At 47.5% G+C, this 14,624-nt stretch overlaps 1 protein-coding gene across 2 annotated transcripts in view; it reads right to left on the reverse strand.

Annotated features, from left to right (window-relative positions):
- RNFT2 (ring finger protein, transmembrane 2) overlaps positions 1 to 14,346 on the reverse strand; it is a 34,133-nt gene extending 19,787 nt beyond the window's left edge. The window contains exons 1-6 of one of the 2 annotated variants that reach the window (XM_063143701.1): positions 14,309 to 14,346; positions 11,125 to 11,419; positions 9,045 to 9,544; positions 7,679 to 7,755; positions 6,372 to 6,472; positions 4,763 to 4,916 (exon numbers count right to left, since the gene is read on the reverse strand). In XM_063143701.1, the coding sequence (XP_062999771.1) occupies positions 4,763 to 4,916; positions 6,372 to 6,472; positions 7,679 to 7,755; positions 9,045 to 9,544; positions 11,125 to 11,207 (915 nt within the window). In that variant the 5' untranslated portion in view covers positions 11,208 to 11,419; positions 14,309 to 14,346. The remainder of the gene's footprint in view (positions 1 to 4,762; positions 4,917 to 6,371; positions 6,473 to 7,678; positions 7,756 to 9,044; positions 9,545 to 11,124; positions 11,420 to 14,308) is intronic. The other variant, XM_063143702.1, reaches the window with a different exon arrangement.
- Positions 14,347 to 14,624: the final 278 nt, after the last annotated feature.

Below are 14,624 nucleotides of genomic sequence, written 5' to 3' on the forward strand. Positions count from 1 at the left end.
TTCCTATCTCTCCTCTCTCATCTCACACTATTGCCCCGCTCGTGCTCTTCGCTCCTCTGATGCCATGTTTCTCGCCTGCCCAAGGGCCTCTACTTCCCTTGCTCGGCTTCGTCCATTTTCGTCTGCTGCCCCTTACGCCTGGAACGCTCTTCCAGAACATTTGAGAACTACAAGTTCAACCACAGCTTTTAAAGCTCAACTAAAAACTTTTCTTTTTCCTAAAGCTTTTAAAACTTGATGTTGTGCAGACTTCTACTGTTACTTTCTACTGTTAGTTTTTCCCTACCCTGTGCCTGCTTACCCTACCCTGTACCTGTTTGCATTCTCTTCCCCTCCTTATTGTTTTACTATGATTTTATTAGATTGTAAGCCTATGCGGCAGGGTCTTGCTATTTACTGTTTTACTCTGTACAGCACCATGTACATTGATGGTGCTATATAAATAAATAATAATAATAATAATAATAATAATAGTGGTTAAGCCAGAACGCCAGGCTGTGTTCAGAAGACACCTTAAACCATGGCTTTAACCATAGTGGTTACGCCAGAAAGCCAGGCCGTGTCCAGAAGACACCTTAAACCACGGCTTTAACAATGGCGAATAAGGCTTCTTGCTTTATTCACCATGGTTAAAGCCGTGGTTTAAGGTGTCTTCTGAACACAGCCCAGCTTTCTGGCTTAACCACTGTGGTTAAAGCCATGGTTTAAGGAACTAGGGCTCAGGAGAGGCATTTCAACCTTTACAATGGGGGAAACACTGTGCAAAGGCCCGGAAAACCAGCGAACAATTGGCAGTCTGGGGGAAAGAAGGCAGCGGCAAGCAGTGGAGGCTGGTGGCTCCAATTTCAGTGGGGCTATGATTTGCTCCGGGTTTGAGTCAGAACTCTAAAGGAGCTGAAGCCCCAACCTGGTTTCAGCACCTTGGACAGCTCCTTTAGAGTTCTGGCTGGTTTGAAGTGAAAACCCAGAATGAAATCACAGCCTTGCCGAAATCAGAATCACCAGCCTCCGCTGGCGCTGAGAGAAAAGGTGCAGCCATCTGCTGACCCCCGGAGGGCCAAACTGAGAGCCCAAGTGGGCCAGAATTGCCCCATGGGTTTAAGGTTCCCCACCCTTGACATAGATGATCTCCGTTTCCATGGAGGGAGATCTGCACACAAGAAGTCCACTGCTGGACATGACTTGTGGGTTTTCAGGCTTTGCTCAGCCACTGCAAGGCTCAGAAAAGAAAAGAAAAACACACTTAAAAATATAGAGAGAAAGCCAAAACGCCCGGGAAGGTCAAATTCAGTGCAGGACACACGAGCACAACGCGGGTTGCAAGGTGCCACCTGCAGCTCTGCACCCGGAGCCTCCACGAGGGCTTTGTTTGCAAGGTCTCCCGAAAAGGGAGGGGGGAGGTTTGGAAAGGCTCGAGATGGCTCAGCGTCCCAACAAAGAGTTATTTTCAGAATGAGGCATCTGTGCTGCGCACCATTAGAGGGCCCCTGACAGATGCAATCTTACCAGCCTCCCGGTGTGGTTGAAAATACAGACGGAGCCTCTTTCTTCTTTTGGACAAGGATTAATGAGGACCTGGGATAGCTCTTAGACGAGCAAGCAAAGGCTGTGAACTTCATCCAGCTTGGCCATTTGTCTTGGGCTGACGATTCGCTTCGCTCGCACGTCAGGCTGCTTCCCCTTCCCCTGCAAAGCTGAACGACGCTGCGACCCCAGCCCATTAATCTCCCCCAAATAAAATCATCATAATCATCATCACCATCAGAGGAGAGGGAAATTGTTGGACCGCCGCCAGAGATAAATTAACAGCCCTTCCGAGCGCCCCGGCACACGGGCACAAACCGTCCCTGCCCCACCTACTTGCACAAGCCCCATTTAGAATCGCTTCCGATCCCCGCTCGAAATTTCAGCACGGGCGCGAGAACAATGAGAGCGGGGGCTTGACGCGGACGAGCCCATCCATCTCCGTCAGAGAAGGGCTTTGGCGCAAATGGGAAGGAGGGAAATAAAGGCAAGCGGGAAAGCGGAGGCCTGGGGAGGGGGTGGGTGGGAGAAGACCGCAAGGGTTTTGCCCAAGCGGTCACCCGCATTTCTTCTAAAGTCAGCCAAAAGTTCCTCTGTGTGCCCAGCATTTCACTGACATGTGTGGATCTCTGAAGCTGCTTTAGATCAAGTCAGACTGGCTCACTGGTAAGAACGTAAGTGCCCTGCTGGATCAGACCGAGGGTCCATCTAGTCCAGCACTCTGTTCACACAGGGGCTGACCAGGGACCTACAAGGCAGGACACGGTGCAACAGCACCCTCCCACTCATGTTCCCCAGTAACTGGTGCACACAGGCTGACTTGCCTCGGATACTGGGGGTAACACATAGCCATCAGGGCTAGTAGCCATTGATAGCCGCCTCCTCCAAGAATTTAAAGCCATCCAAACTGGTGGCCATCACTTCATCTTGTTGTCATGAATTCCATAATTTAACTCTGCACTGTGTGAAGAAGTCCTTTCTTTAATTTAGTTATTATTTATTTATTATTGCATTCATAGCCCATCTTTTTTCTTCTAAGGAACCCAAGTCAGCGTACATAATCCTCCTCCTCTCCATTTTATCCTCGCAACAACAACCCTGTGATGTAGGTTGGGCTGAGAGAGTCTGTGACTGGCCCAAAGTCACCCAGTGGGTTTCCATGGCTGAGTGGGGACTAGAACCCAGATCTCCTGACTCCCAGTCCGACACCTTAGCCACTACACCATGCTGGCTCCCGTGTTTACTATGGGAGTGGGTAACACTTAGGTCAGGGTCGCTCCCCGAGGTCCACAGTATGGCCCTGCAACCCCTCTGCTACACACAAAAAATATTTGTTTTAGCCTTTGTACCTAAAGTTTCTATGGATCTTCTATGCCTTATTCCACAAAGAAATCTTGTTTCGGGTTTACTAGACTCTACAATGCTTTTTAAAATAAGGGCTTGTCTAATTTGCATAACTGTTGGAGATGTAACACACCTAATGCTTCTTTTATTCACATGTTTTGACAATGCCCAATAGTCACCTCCTTTTGGGAGGAGGTCATAATATGGATAAACTTTGTATTGGAGTAGTCTTTAATATTGAGTGACTGAATTGAAATACTGTTTTACTGTCCTTTTCACATCTAGTCTCACGTTTTATTTGTAATTGTGTTTTATCATTACTGTATCTTTTCTAAGCCTCTCGGAAAACTATCGAGGAATGGGGTAAAAATAAATTCAACTGGCAAAAAACCAGTACGTCAGGGAAGAAACGTATCTGCTACTTTTCTATTTGTTAAGGATTTATTATTACTATTATTTTTTGTATAGAAGAGCATCCCATTATGTGAGACCTCCCTGCCTAGCCCAAAGTGGTATAGCCCAGAGAATCATAGAATAGCAGAGTTGGAAGGGGCCTACAAGGCCATCGAGTCCAACCCCCTGCTCAATGCAGGAATCCACCCTAAAGCATCCCTGACAGATGGTTGTCCAGCTGCCTCTTGAAGGCCTCTAGTGTGGGAGAGCCCACAACCTCCCTAGGTACAGACAGAGGGTGACCAACTCAGCAAGAACTAAGCCTGAAATGAACAGTGACTGTGCAATTCTCGATTTTTTTTCAGTGGGACCTGCTAAGTAACAGCCTCCCGTAGACCACATATTCAAAAGCATGTGTTATAAGATCAACAGGAGTTTTTTCACACCATTATCATTTGTCTGTTAGCACACAGGAGAAGGGTGGTCTGTTCACTAAGGATTAGAACCTTCCTTTAGGTGTGAGGCGGTGTGATGTAGTGGTTGGACTGGGACTCAGGAGATCTGGGTCCTAGTCCCCACTTGGCCATGGAAGCTGACTTTGGGCCAATCCTTGACTCTCAGCCTGACCTCCCTCACAAGGTTTTTGTGAGGATAAAACAGAGAGGACTATGTCAGCTGCCTTAGGATCCTTGTAAAACATAAAAAGCTGGGATATAAATGTCATGATCAATCTGTAACTGGCTGTGAACAATCAGCTGAAATTGAAATAACCCACCACCATCGGACCAGCATACGGAAATCGATCTTGAACGGTTTTATTGAATAATAATATTTTAGATTCTGGTTGGGACTGCTGTGTCCAATGTAATGATTTTATTATGTATTTTACCAATATGTTTTTATTGCTGTTATTGTTTGTTATGTTGGTCTGTGATGGAAATAAAAGATTCATCCATTCAATGTCATAATAAATAATCTACAAGATGCTTGTACGGGACATATGGTGAGAGCCAGCGTGGTGTAGTGGCTAGAGTGTTGGACTGGGAGTCAGGAGATCCGGGTTCTAGTCCCCACTCGGCCATGGAAACCCACTGGGTGACTTTGGGCCAGTCACAGACTCTCAGCCCAACCCACCTCACAGGGTTGTTGTTGTGAGGATAAAATGGAGAGGTGGAGGAGGATTATGTATACCGCCTTGGGTTCCTTGGAGGAAAGAAAGGTGGGATATAAATGTGATAAATGAATATGGTGGCACCCTCTCCTTCTCCTTCTCATCCCCTCCCTCTCTGGGTCAAAGAGGTGCCATCCTGAACAAAGGTTTCTCCACAACGGGCTGAGCACCATCCTCCTCCACAGCACCATCAGAGGTGCTCCTTTCGCCCACCTCATGTGCTAAAACAAAAAAGGAAATCGAAATTACAGCCCTTAAAAACAAGAAAGAGAGAAGAAGTGGTGTGGGAGTTGTTCCGTCACTGCCAGAGCGAGATCGCAACTCTTTTACCTTGGATTTAACAGCCAGGATGATTTTGGGCAGGGCGACAACCAGGCACTTCAAAGCGATGGTGAGGTATTTGAGGACGAAGTCGGTGATCCCCACAATCCACATCAGGTCGAAGAAATCCATCTGCTCCACGTTAGGCTTCAGGAAGATAAGGCTGGGAAAGCAGGAAGGGAAGAGGTGAACGTTGCCGAAGGGCGCGCCGACGGCCAGAAACTTCGTTGAAGCCTTGGAGGCTCCCCACAGAGAAAAGGCACACAGTACCATCAATGCGCCATGATGCTCCTTCTGAGAAAAGGAACAGGTTCGAGGTGGACCCAAGGACCTACGTCAGGGGTGCATGCTCCACAGCCCACGGACCCAATCTGGCCTGCTGGGTTTCCCAACCAGGCCAGAAGAGCCAATCTCCGATTTCAGGTTGGAGATAACCATAGATCAGTGGGGGCTGGGGGCTCCGATGTCAGTGGGGCGGTGAATCCGTGCCAGGTTTCAGTCAGAACTCTAAAGGAACTATCCTGGGGACAAAGCCCATTGGATAGCTCCTTTAGAGTTCTGACTGAAATGTGGAGCAGACTGGTCACCCCACTGACATTGGAGCCACCAGCCTCCACTGGTGGAGTTTTCCCCCTGAGGATTCCAGTGGGGATTCCTGCAAGGAGGGGTAGATGCCCAAAGGGGAATTTCCCCTGTTATCAATGCTCTGAGACTGGATCATAACACTAGGAATGCGGGCGGCTGGGTGCACAGGGCAGTATCCAGCTGTGCCATTCCGCTAACGCAAACGACGTTGCGCTAGCGCAAACTAGGTTCGGAACTCCGCACATGAGAAGAATCCCATTAACAGTGAACTCTTGCACAAGCGCTTTTGCATTACATGTGTGCAATGCATCATTTTGCACAACCCGCTGTTGCACAATGCTTGCAAGCGGTCGCACAAGGCCAATGGGCAGCCACTTGCAAAACAGAAAGATTCAACGGAGCTTCGCTACCGCTAATTGAGTTTGCGGAATGTCGCCACTGGATACTGCCCGCAGCTAGCACAGAGATGCTTTCCCCAGCACTGCCACGTTGCTTCGCACAGTGCGCAGCGCCCCCACGGGGATGCTGGGCAAAGCCAGGGATTTGGCCAGCAGTAGCTGAGTCCCTTTGGCGCTGAAGCCCAAAGCACGTCAGGCTGCAAACCTATGCACGTTTAGACAGAAAAAAACAAGAACTTCTTTTCTGTTTAATCATGCATAATAAGTCTGCACTCTAGGCCTCAATCCCAGCCACAGAACTTCTAAAGTGCCATCCACGGTGCCACATGGGGCCATTGCGGGATATTTTTCCACGCTCCTCTGAAAGCAGCGATGGGCAATCTTGTTAAACAAATAAAAATGAAAGGGAGGGGGCGGAGAACCCAAATTAAAATACTCACAATATGAGCACAGCAGAACGGGTAAAATTAAATCCTAAAAACAAAGAACAGAACAACAACAACAAAAACAAAATGGGAGACAAAACAGAATTGATGAGAATGAAAAAGAAGAAGGTTCATGGAATCGACAAGCAAAATCAGTTAGGAAAATTGTAAGCGGCCTGTTTCTCCCAGGAACACAAGCCATTTGCTCACCTGTTGTACAACTGCTGGGAGCTGAAAGTATAGAGCAAGTACAGGGTGTTCCCTGCGAGGAAGGCCAGGATCCAGAATACCACCAGCACTGACCTCTTCTCCTGAGAAGGAAAGGAAGACCAGCACATGAACCCTGTGACTTCTAAGATTTCAGCATAGCTTTGCAGCTTTGAGGGCTAGTGGCTTGCTTTCAAAAAAGAAAAGAAATCATAGAATAATAGAATAGAAGAGCTGAAAGGGGTTTATAAGGTCATCAAGTCCAACCCCCTTTTCAATGCAGGAATATACGTTAAAGCATCACTGACAGATGGCTGTCCAGCTGCATCTTGAATGCCTCTCATGTGAGAGAGCCCACAACCTCCCTAGGTCATTGGTTCCATTGCCGTACTGCTCTAACAGTCAGGATGTTTTTCTGGATGTCCAGCCGGAACTGAGCTTCCTGTAACTTGAGCCCATTATTCCGTAAATTGCTGACCCTGCTTGTTTACTCCTGCCTCTATTTCTCTCCCGCTGCACTCAAAGTTAGGTTGTAACCTCCTCAGAATATGGACTTGTCCTCTTCATGTCTATGGAAGTTTATCATCTATCTAGAATTCCAAGTGGGGGGGGGGTAAGTTGGTCATCCCTTTTTGACTGCCTTCCGATTGACCTATTCTCATGAAACATGCTTCATTGGAAAACTTGACACACAGATACCACAAATAGCAACAGTTTTCACTATAACTCCAACTCAGGTGTTTATTTATGACGGTAAAGCTTTTATTTTTTGTTTTAAGAATTAGGCTAGCTTCTCTAAACTTTACGTACCATAAAGTTTTATTTTAAATACAAAAAAGGTCAAGTATAATTAAACATAATTAATTTCAAATTGGAGCAAAATGAAATATGAACGCAAAAAAAGTCTCTGGACACCGATATAAATAGACATGCTGACCAAAGTACAGAAATATGCCAGTAACCTACAGCCTGTAAATAAATCATTAATGGATTATGAGACACCTACAGTTAAAAGTAACCCAGTCAAAGCTTAGTTATCATTCAGAAAAGAAAACTCCATCTGTTAAATTCAACAAAATAACATTTAAATGTCTCTGTACACCTTATGTTGTTAAACCTTCCATTAGATTTTACTTTTCTCCGCAAACTATGTTTGCGGGGAAGCAACTGGTAAATAAATAAATCTACCTATGCTTATTTTTGGTTCCTAAACATCTGTTGATTTTCACCCCATCTTAGGAAGAAAACTCCTCTTAGCCCCATGGCCTACATGACTGCCGGCAGTCTGTAGATGTCTGCTCTATACGCACCTTCAAGGAGACTTGTTCACGGAGAGTTGAGTTTGCGTATGCAAAAGTGCTGGCCATGCCGATACACAGAGCAATTCCTAGGAGGAGGAGAGAAGGGAGACCTGTAAGACAAACCTGAAACAACCACATCATCCCATGCGTACCTGGGTACCAAAGAATCCAAGTCCTCGACCTCAGTTCTACACATCTGTGAAATGGTACCATTAGTGAGCCATTTATGTATTATTTTCTTTTATTTGTACCCTGCCTTTCTACAAAAAAATGGTACTCAAGGCAGTTTACAGTGTTAGTTAAAATGGATTAACACACAATACACTAAAAGGCAACAAAAACATAACAATTACAGAAATAATATTATTCAAAACAGCACCCAAACCAACAGACCTACTTAGAGGCTAAAGGCCTTCTTGAATCAAGTGGTCTTTGCCTGCTGGTGGAAGAACATCAAAAAGGGAGCAAAACTAGCCTGGGAGTTCCAAAGGCTGGGAGCAGCCACCGAAAAGGCCCTATCTCAGGTCGCCACCAAAAGTGCCTCTAAAGGCAGCTGTGTCAAAAGAAGGGCCTCTGCAGAAGATCATAAGAAAGGGGCAAGGTCGAACGGGAGAAGCCAGACTTTCCGGAAGCCTGGTCCCAAGCCATATAGGGCTTTATAGTTCAGAACCAGCAGTATGAATTGTGTCGGGAAACAGACCAGTAGCGGGGTGACCATATGGAAAAGAGGACAGGGCTCCTGTATCTTTAATAGCTGTATAAAAAAAGGGAATTTCAGCAGGTGTCATTTGTGTGCATGCAGGAAATTCGCTCTTCATCACAACAGTTAAAGCTGCAGGAGCCCTGCCCTCTTTTATATCTGGTCCTGTAGTATAGCTCCTGCAGCTTTAAAGGCACAGCTTTTCCTTGCATCCTTTTTATATCCTTTCAAATGAAGGATATAAAATTTCCTCATGTCAGAGTAGATTTCACATTCTAAAATAAAGCGAGTGATGTCTTCTAAAATTAAAGGGCAACCTCTAGCTTCCTTGGGGGAATATCCTGGAGGTGCTCCGTACAATCTGCCAAGGGGAGTACATTTCACCTTGCACACACTGACAGGTTCATACGGCTTGGCCCAGCGTAAACCGGCTCTCTGACCTAAAATGGTTGGATAAAGGAACCCTGATTGGCTATGCCCACGGACCATCAGCCAAATGGGTACAGCATCATAAAATCCCAAGTGCCAGAATGCCTGGGAGGAAACCGCAGGCCTTGTTCAAACCTTCCTTAGAGCATTTGTCTGTCCCCTGTTGGAGACAGCGTGCTGGTCTGGAGAATGTTTTTTCTTTCAATACCGCATAGCAATAAAAAGTCTTAAACTCATGGGACTTACCAAGCTTGTGCTGGAAGCAGACTTTAGCCAAGAGAATCGTGATGAAGGGGAGCCCCTTCTGCAGCCAGGAGATCACAGCTTTCAGCTCTGAAAGGGCAGGAGCTGGAGTCCCTGGCTGGTCCTCCGGGCCCTCCTCAGGATGTCCATGACGGTCACCGCCAGCCATGTGGAGCAGGGAGGAACCGCGCTGGTGGCTGTGATGGTAATGGTGAGGCAGCTGCCGGTGGTGATATGGGCCTCCGTCTGTCCGGCTGGCTCCCTCCTCCCGTGGGGCAGGCATCTGGATGAACACCTCGCCACCTCCTGCCGAGGACCCCAGCACCAAACTTGACTGGAAAGGGGTGGCCGTGATGGCGCCCGACGGGATGCCTCCGAGTCCCGATGGGATGCCGCCCAGCCCTGAAAAAAGCTGCTGCGGAGGCGGAGCTTCTGACTTGAGGCCTTCAAAAACGCCACCTTCTTCCACGCTCGTCTCGGAGGTGATGACTTGACTCCGGCTCCTGGCGTGCGCAGACGCAAAGGGGGTTAAGGAATCGATGGATGGCAAAGGTGAAAGCATCTACTCCCCTATCACCCAGCTCATCAGTTTCCTTACACAAAGCCTGCCTCAACCTTCCCAGCCAAAGGCTGGAGGAAGGCAGTATCGCAAATGCTAGCATGCCCAGGTAAAAGAAACGTCAGTAAATATACCCATAAGGCAGAGGCGCAGAACTAGGGCTGTGTTCAGCTCAATCCTGAAGCCAAGTCAAAGCGGGCCAATTTGGCCCGCCTCGGACCGAATCGGCTTTGATCCTGGCCCAAAGTAGCCAAACCACTTCGGGCTGATTTGGCCCAATGGCCAGCCGCTTGTCTGTGGGTGTTACCCAAGGCCTCCACGCGAGCCCACGAGCCACCCGGCCTCCTCTCTGGGCTGCCACAGATTTAGTGTTGTAAACTATGGTAGCCGGAAATGGTGTTAACCATTAAAAGCTCAAGCATTTCCCAACCTGGCTCAATCCAAAAGTGCTATGCTAGAACTACCATCATCCCAAGCAAGGGTAATGGGAGTTGTAGTCCAACACATCTAGAGAGTACCATGTTGGGTATGATCTCAGTCCCCTGGAAACAGGGGCTACTAGCAGGTCAGTTATATGTCTTCTACCAAGAGGACCTGGGGAGGGGGAATAATGCCTGTTACATTTCTGTGTTGGTTACAACAGAAAGGGCTTTTCTTCTTTTGCGGCCAGCTCAGAAACCAAGCAGGCTAGCAGAGGAAGGACAGAGGAAGTCCTGGTCGCCTACGTATGATGACCAGTTGAGTTGTGAAATAAATCAATAAGCAAATAAATAAAGTAAGTATTTCATTTCTATATCTCCTAATAGATAAAGCTCTCTGCATGGTTCACCAAAAATTAAAACCGTAACAAACAGCATGACAAAACATTGCACGAAACGTTTGAAAGTTTAAAACAGGATGAAACCAGTGTAAAAAAACGGAGTAAAAAACCATCAGTAGTGGAAGGATCTAAAAACACATCAACAGATTAAAGGTACAATCCCAGATATGTTTACCGGTAACAAAAGTCCTACAGTTCCCAGCATTCCCTATGGTTGGCTGGAGAATGCTGGGACTTGTAAAAAATCTAAACAGACACAGGACTGCACCCTTACAAACAAAACAGAAAGACTAAAACGCCTAGGATTTTTTGTTTTAAAGTCTTCACCTGCCACTGAAAAAGGTCACAACATATGTGCCAGGCAAGCTTCTCTGGTGCAGGCATTTGACAAGTGCAAAAGCAAGGAAAACCCCATAGGGGAGTAAAAAATAGCCAAAGGCAAGGGCGGAACCAAGTAATCTTTTACAATAATATTATTATTAAAAGTTTTATTAAAGTGCCAGGTTCCTAAGCGTTTCGAACGCGGTTGCGTTCTTCCTCAGGGCTTTATAACATTCGTGCAGTTGTCTGCAGAAGCTGCTAGGCTAGTCCTCTGCAGACAACTGCAGGCATTTGACAACCTGGTTGCTATCACTGAAAAGGCCCTCTCCTTAGGGCAAGAACTTAAATGCAAGCCTGCATTACATTAAATGAGACTCGCTTACCTTTCGGGAGGAAGGTTGTCGGTGATGCTGCTGTGCCGTCTCTGCATCTTCCTTAGCACTTTAAAACACAACACGCTCAACATTAACGTTGCCAATCAACCCTGCCTGATCGTTGGAGACTAGTGACAAGGGCTACAGGAGTTACGGCAGCGCAGACACCCATCCGCTCAGTAACATCGTGCACAGAATGCTTTTCGGAAGACCGGCCCAAGACCTTGCCACATGTCAATGGATGGGAAGCAGAGCTCCAAAGTTCCACCATGAACGAGTTAGCATCCAATAGAAAACTGGTCTCCTGGAAGGACAGGAATAGGGTTTTCTCTTTGTGCAGTACCCACATTAAAAGCTGACGGTCACATGAAGTTTACGAATTGGGGAAGAGAGCCGTTGGTTACGTGACGGAGAAACGCTGGCTGCAACTGGAGATTCAAGCTTTCAGATTTCTCACTCCTGAGAAGAGATAGCAAGGCCAAAAGAAAGAAAGAAAAGATAGAAAAGTGGGGGGGAATGGTGGGTGGGTAGCAGGAGGCACAGAAAAAACAGAACAAATCAGAAAAGCAAACAGGCTTCTCAATATACAGTACACTCTTGGCCATGCATCCTTAGAGGTGTGCAGCTTGCTCCAGCATAGGGAATTCATCTTCATAAGTGCTAGGGGAGAGGACATGATGAAGGGGTATGAAATTGTGCATGGTGTAGAGAAAATGGAAAGGGCAAATCTCTCCCTCTCTCACACAATACTAGAACATGGGCATGAAACTGAATGGTGGGAGGTGCAAGGTGTACAAAAAGGAAGCACCCCTCCAACAGATTATTTTTATATTATTATTATTAATAAATAATAATAATAAATTTGTTTCTTACCCACCTCTCCCTTTGGATTGAGGCAGGGAACAACATTTCTGGAAGTTAGCGGAAGTTCCTGCCACAAGTTCTACTGATGGCTGCCAACTTAGAGGGCTTGAAGTATATACTGGTTGCTGGGGAATAACATAGGGTGACCATAGAATCATAGAATAGTAGAGTTGGAAGGGGCCTACAAGGCCATCAAGTCCAACCCCCTGCTCAATGCAGGAATCCACCCTAAAGCATCCCCGACAGATGCTTGTCCAGCTGCCTTTTGAAGGCCTCTAGTGTGAGAGAGCCCACAACCTCCCTAGGTAACTGGTTCCATTGTCGTACTGCTCTAACAGTCAGGACGTTTTTCCTGATGTCCACCATATGGAAAGGAGGACCGTGCCCCTGTATCTTTAATAGCTGTATTAAAAGGGGAATTTCAGCAGGTGTCATTTATATGCATGCAGCACCTGGTGAAATTCCCTCTTCATCACAACGGTGAAAGCTGCAGGAGCCCTGGCGTCTTTTGTAACTGGTCGCTCTAGTTAAAGAGGGCAAGGCTCCTGCAGCTTTCACCGTTGTGATGAAGAGGGAATTTCACCAGGTGCTGCATCCATAACAACAACACATGTTGAAATTCCCCTTTCAATACAACTGTTAAAGATACAGGAGCCCGGTCCTCCTTTTCATATGGTCACCCTAAGTAACAATGTAATATCACTCTGTTATGTTGGCCGCTGTGGGAAACAGGGTACTTGACGAGATACGCCTTTGATCTGATACAGCACAGTTTCATACCAAGATGTACAGCAAAAAATATCCATGGAATAACTCTATGTCATGGGCTTAGACTTGTCTAAAATTATCCACTCAACCCCAGGGAATCCTGGGAACTGTAGTTTATTGATGAAGAACACGGCACTCCAACAAAGTATTTTCAGCATTCTCACAAACAATCCCCAGGATTCTTTCAGGGAACCACACACATACTTCTTGCCCAAATGAATTGACACCACCTGCTTCTAGCCCAACTGAACTCAAGGCTCCAATGACAGCAGGGCAATGAATCTGCTCTGGGTTTCAGACAGAACCAGTCAGAACTCTAAAGGAGCTTTCTCCTTTAACCTTTTGGTTGGTTTTGCTTTGCAACAGGATTCTTCAAGGGAATCACACACTAACCTCTAGACCAGCCTTCCTCAACCTGGGGCACTCCAGATGTGTTGGACTGCATCTCCCAGAATGCCCCAGCCAGCTGGCTGGGGCATTCGGGGAGTTGTAGTCCAACACATCTGGAGCGCCCCAGGTTGAGGAAGGCTGTTCTAGACAAACTGAATTAGAGGCTGGTGGCTCTGATATCAGTGGGGCCATGAATCTACTCTGGGTTTCGGTCAGAACCAGTCAGAACTCTGGTTTTGCTTTGCACCTTTGATAGCTCCTTTAGAGTTCTGACCAAAACTCAGAGCAGATTCACTGCCTCGCTGACATCAAAGCCACCAGCCTCCACCGGCTCCCCCTCCTCCAGGATGCACTGTCTGACCCTTGCCAAGTTTTACCTGTACTGCTTATTTTATATCCTACATTTCCACAAGATGTATCCACAGTGGTACAGAATTTTTCCATTCAAAACAAGAATAAATCAAAGTATGCATACGGTTCTTAACCCTACTTTCTCACAGGGAAGGAGCTAGTGTGGTATAGCGGCTAGAGTGTCGGACTAGGAGTCAGGAGATCCGGGTTCTAGTCCCCACTCAGCCATGGAAGCTCACTGGGTGACTTTGGGCCAGTCGCAGACTCTCAGCCCAACCTACCTCACAGGGTTGTTGTTGGGAGGATAGAAATGGAGAGGAGGATTCCGCACGCCGCCTTTAGTTCCTTAAAGAGGAAAAAAGGCAGGATATAAATATAATACATACCGGTACATAGGATCAGGGGAACAAACCGGTTCTAATGATGAAAACGAGGAACAAATCCAGGGGCTCTCGTCTGTGGGCCCTCAGCCACTGCCCAACCGTGCCTACTCTTAACACCTGCCCTAATAGTGGACAAGCCCCCACCTACAGCTTGAAGGGACACAGCCCAAACCTCAATGAGAACTAGGCCCTTGATTTCAGAATTGTATATTGCAGGATCTCTCTGTCTCGGGGTTCACAGTGTGCGTGGTGGGGGGCAGATTATCTCAAGGCGGCCCTGCCCCATCTTTCTTAGCCCTGGCTTTTTCTGCAATGAAGATGGAACGGGGGTGCGGGGGGGGGAGCTCTGCCTTGTGTTCCCAATTACCATAAAACCACCACTATAAGCGAATTGCAAAGGGCACCCGGCGCCTCCCACCCCCAGTGATCAGGGTTACCTGGTCCCGGGGTAGCAGGCAGATCCAGGACCCTCCCCACTAGGCTTCTCTGTTCCCCCTCCCCCTCCGGCCCCGGCGCAGCACGTGACTTCCGACTCCGCCCCTCCCGAGCGTTCTCAACTGGACACAAAGTAACCCTCTCGCTGCCTTTTGGCCTGGACAGGTGTGGATCCGGAGCGAAGAGGAAGGGCGGCTGCTGCGATTGCAGCGGCGGTGCTTTGCACGGAGGGAGGCGTCCCCCCCCTTAATTCGGATTGGCGCGTCCTCCTTAATCCGGATCGGCTTTTCTCCCTCCAAACCCCAACCCGGATCGGCT

The sequence above is a fragment of the Elgaria multicarinata genome, chromosome 18, assembly GCF_023053635.1.
Source record: "Elgaria multicarinata webbii isolate HBS135686 ecotype San Diego chromosome 18, rElgMul1.1.pri, whole genome shotgun sequence".
Taxonomy (NCBI): Eukaryota; Metazoa; Chordata; class Lepidosauria; order Squamata; family Anguidae; genus Elgaria; species Elgaria multicarinata.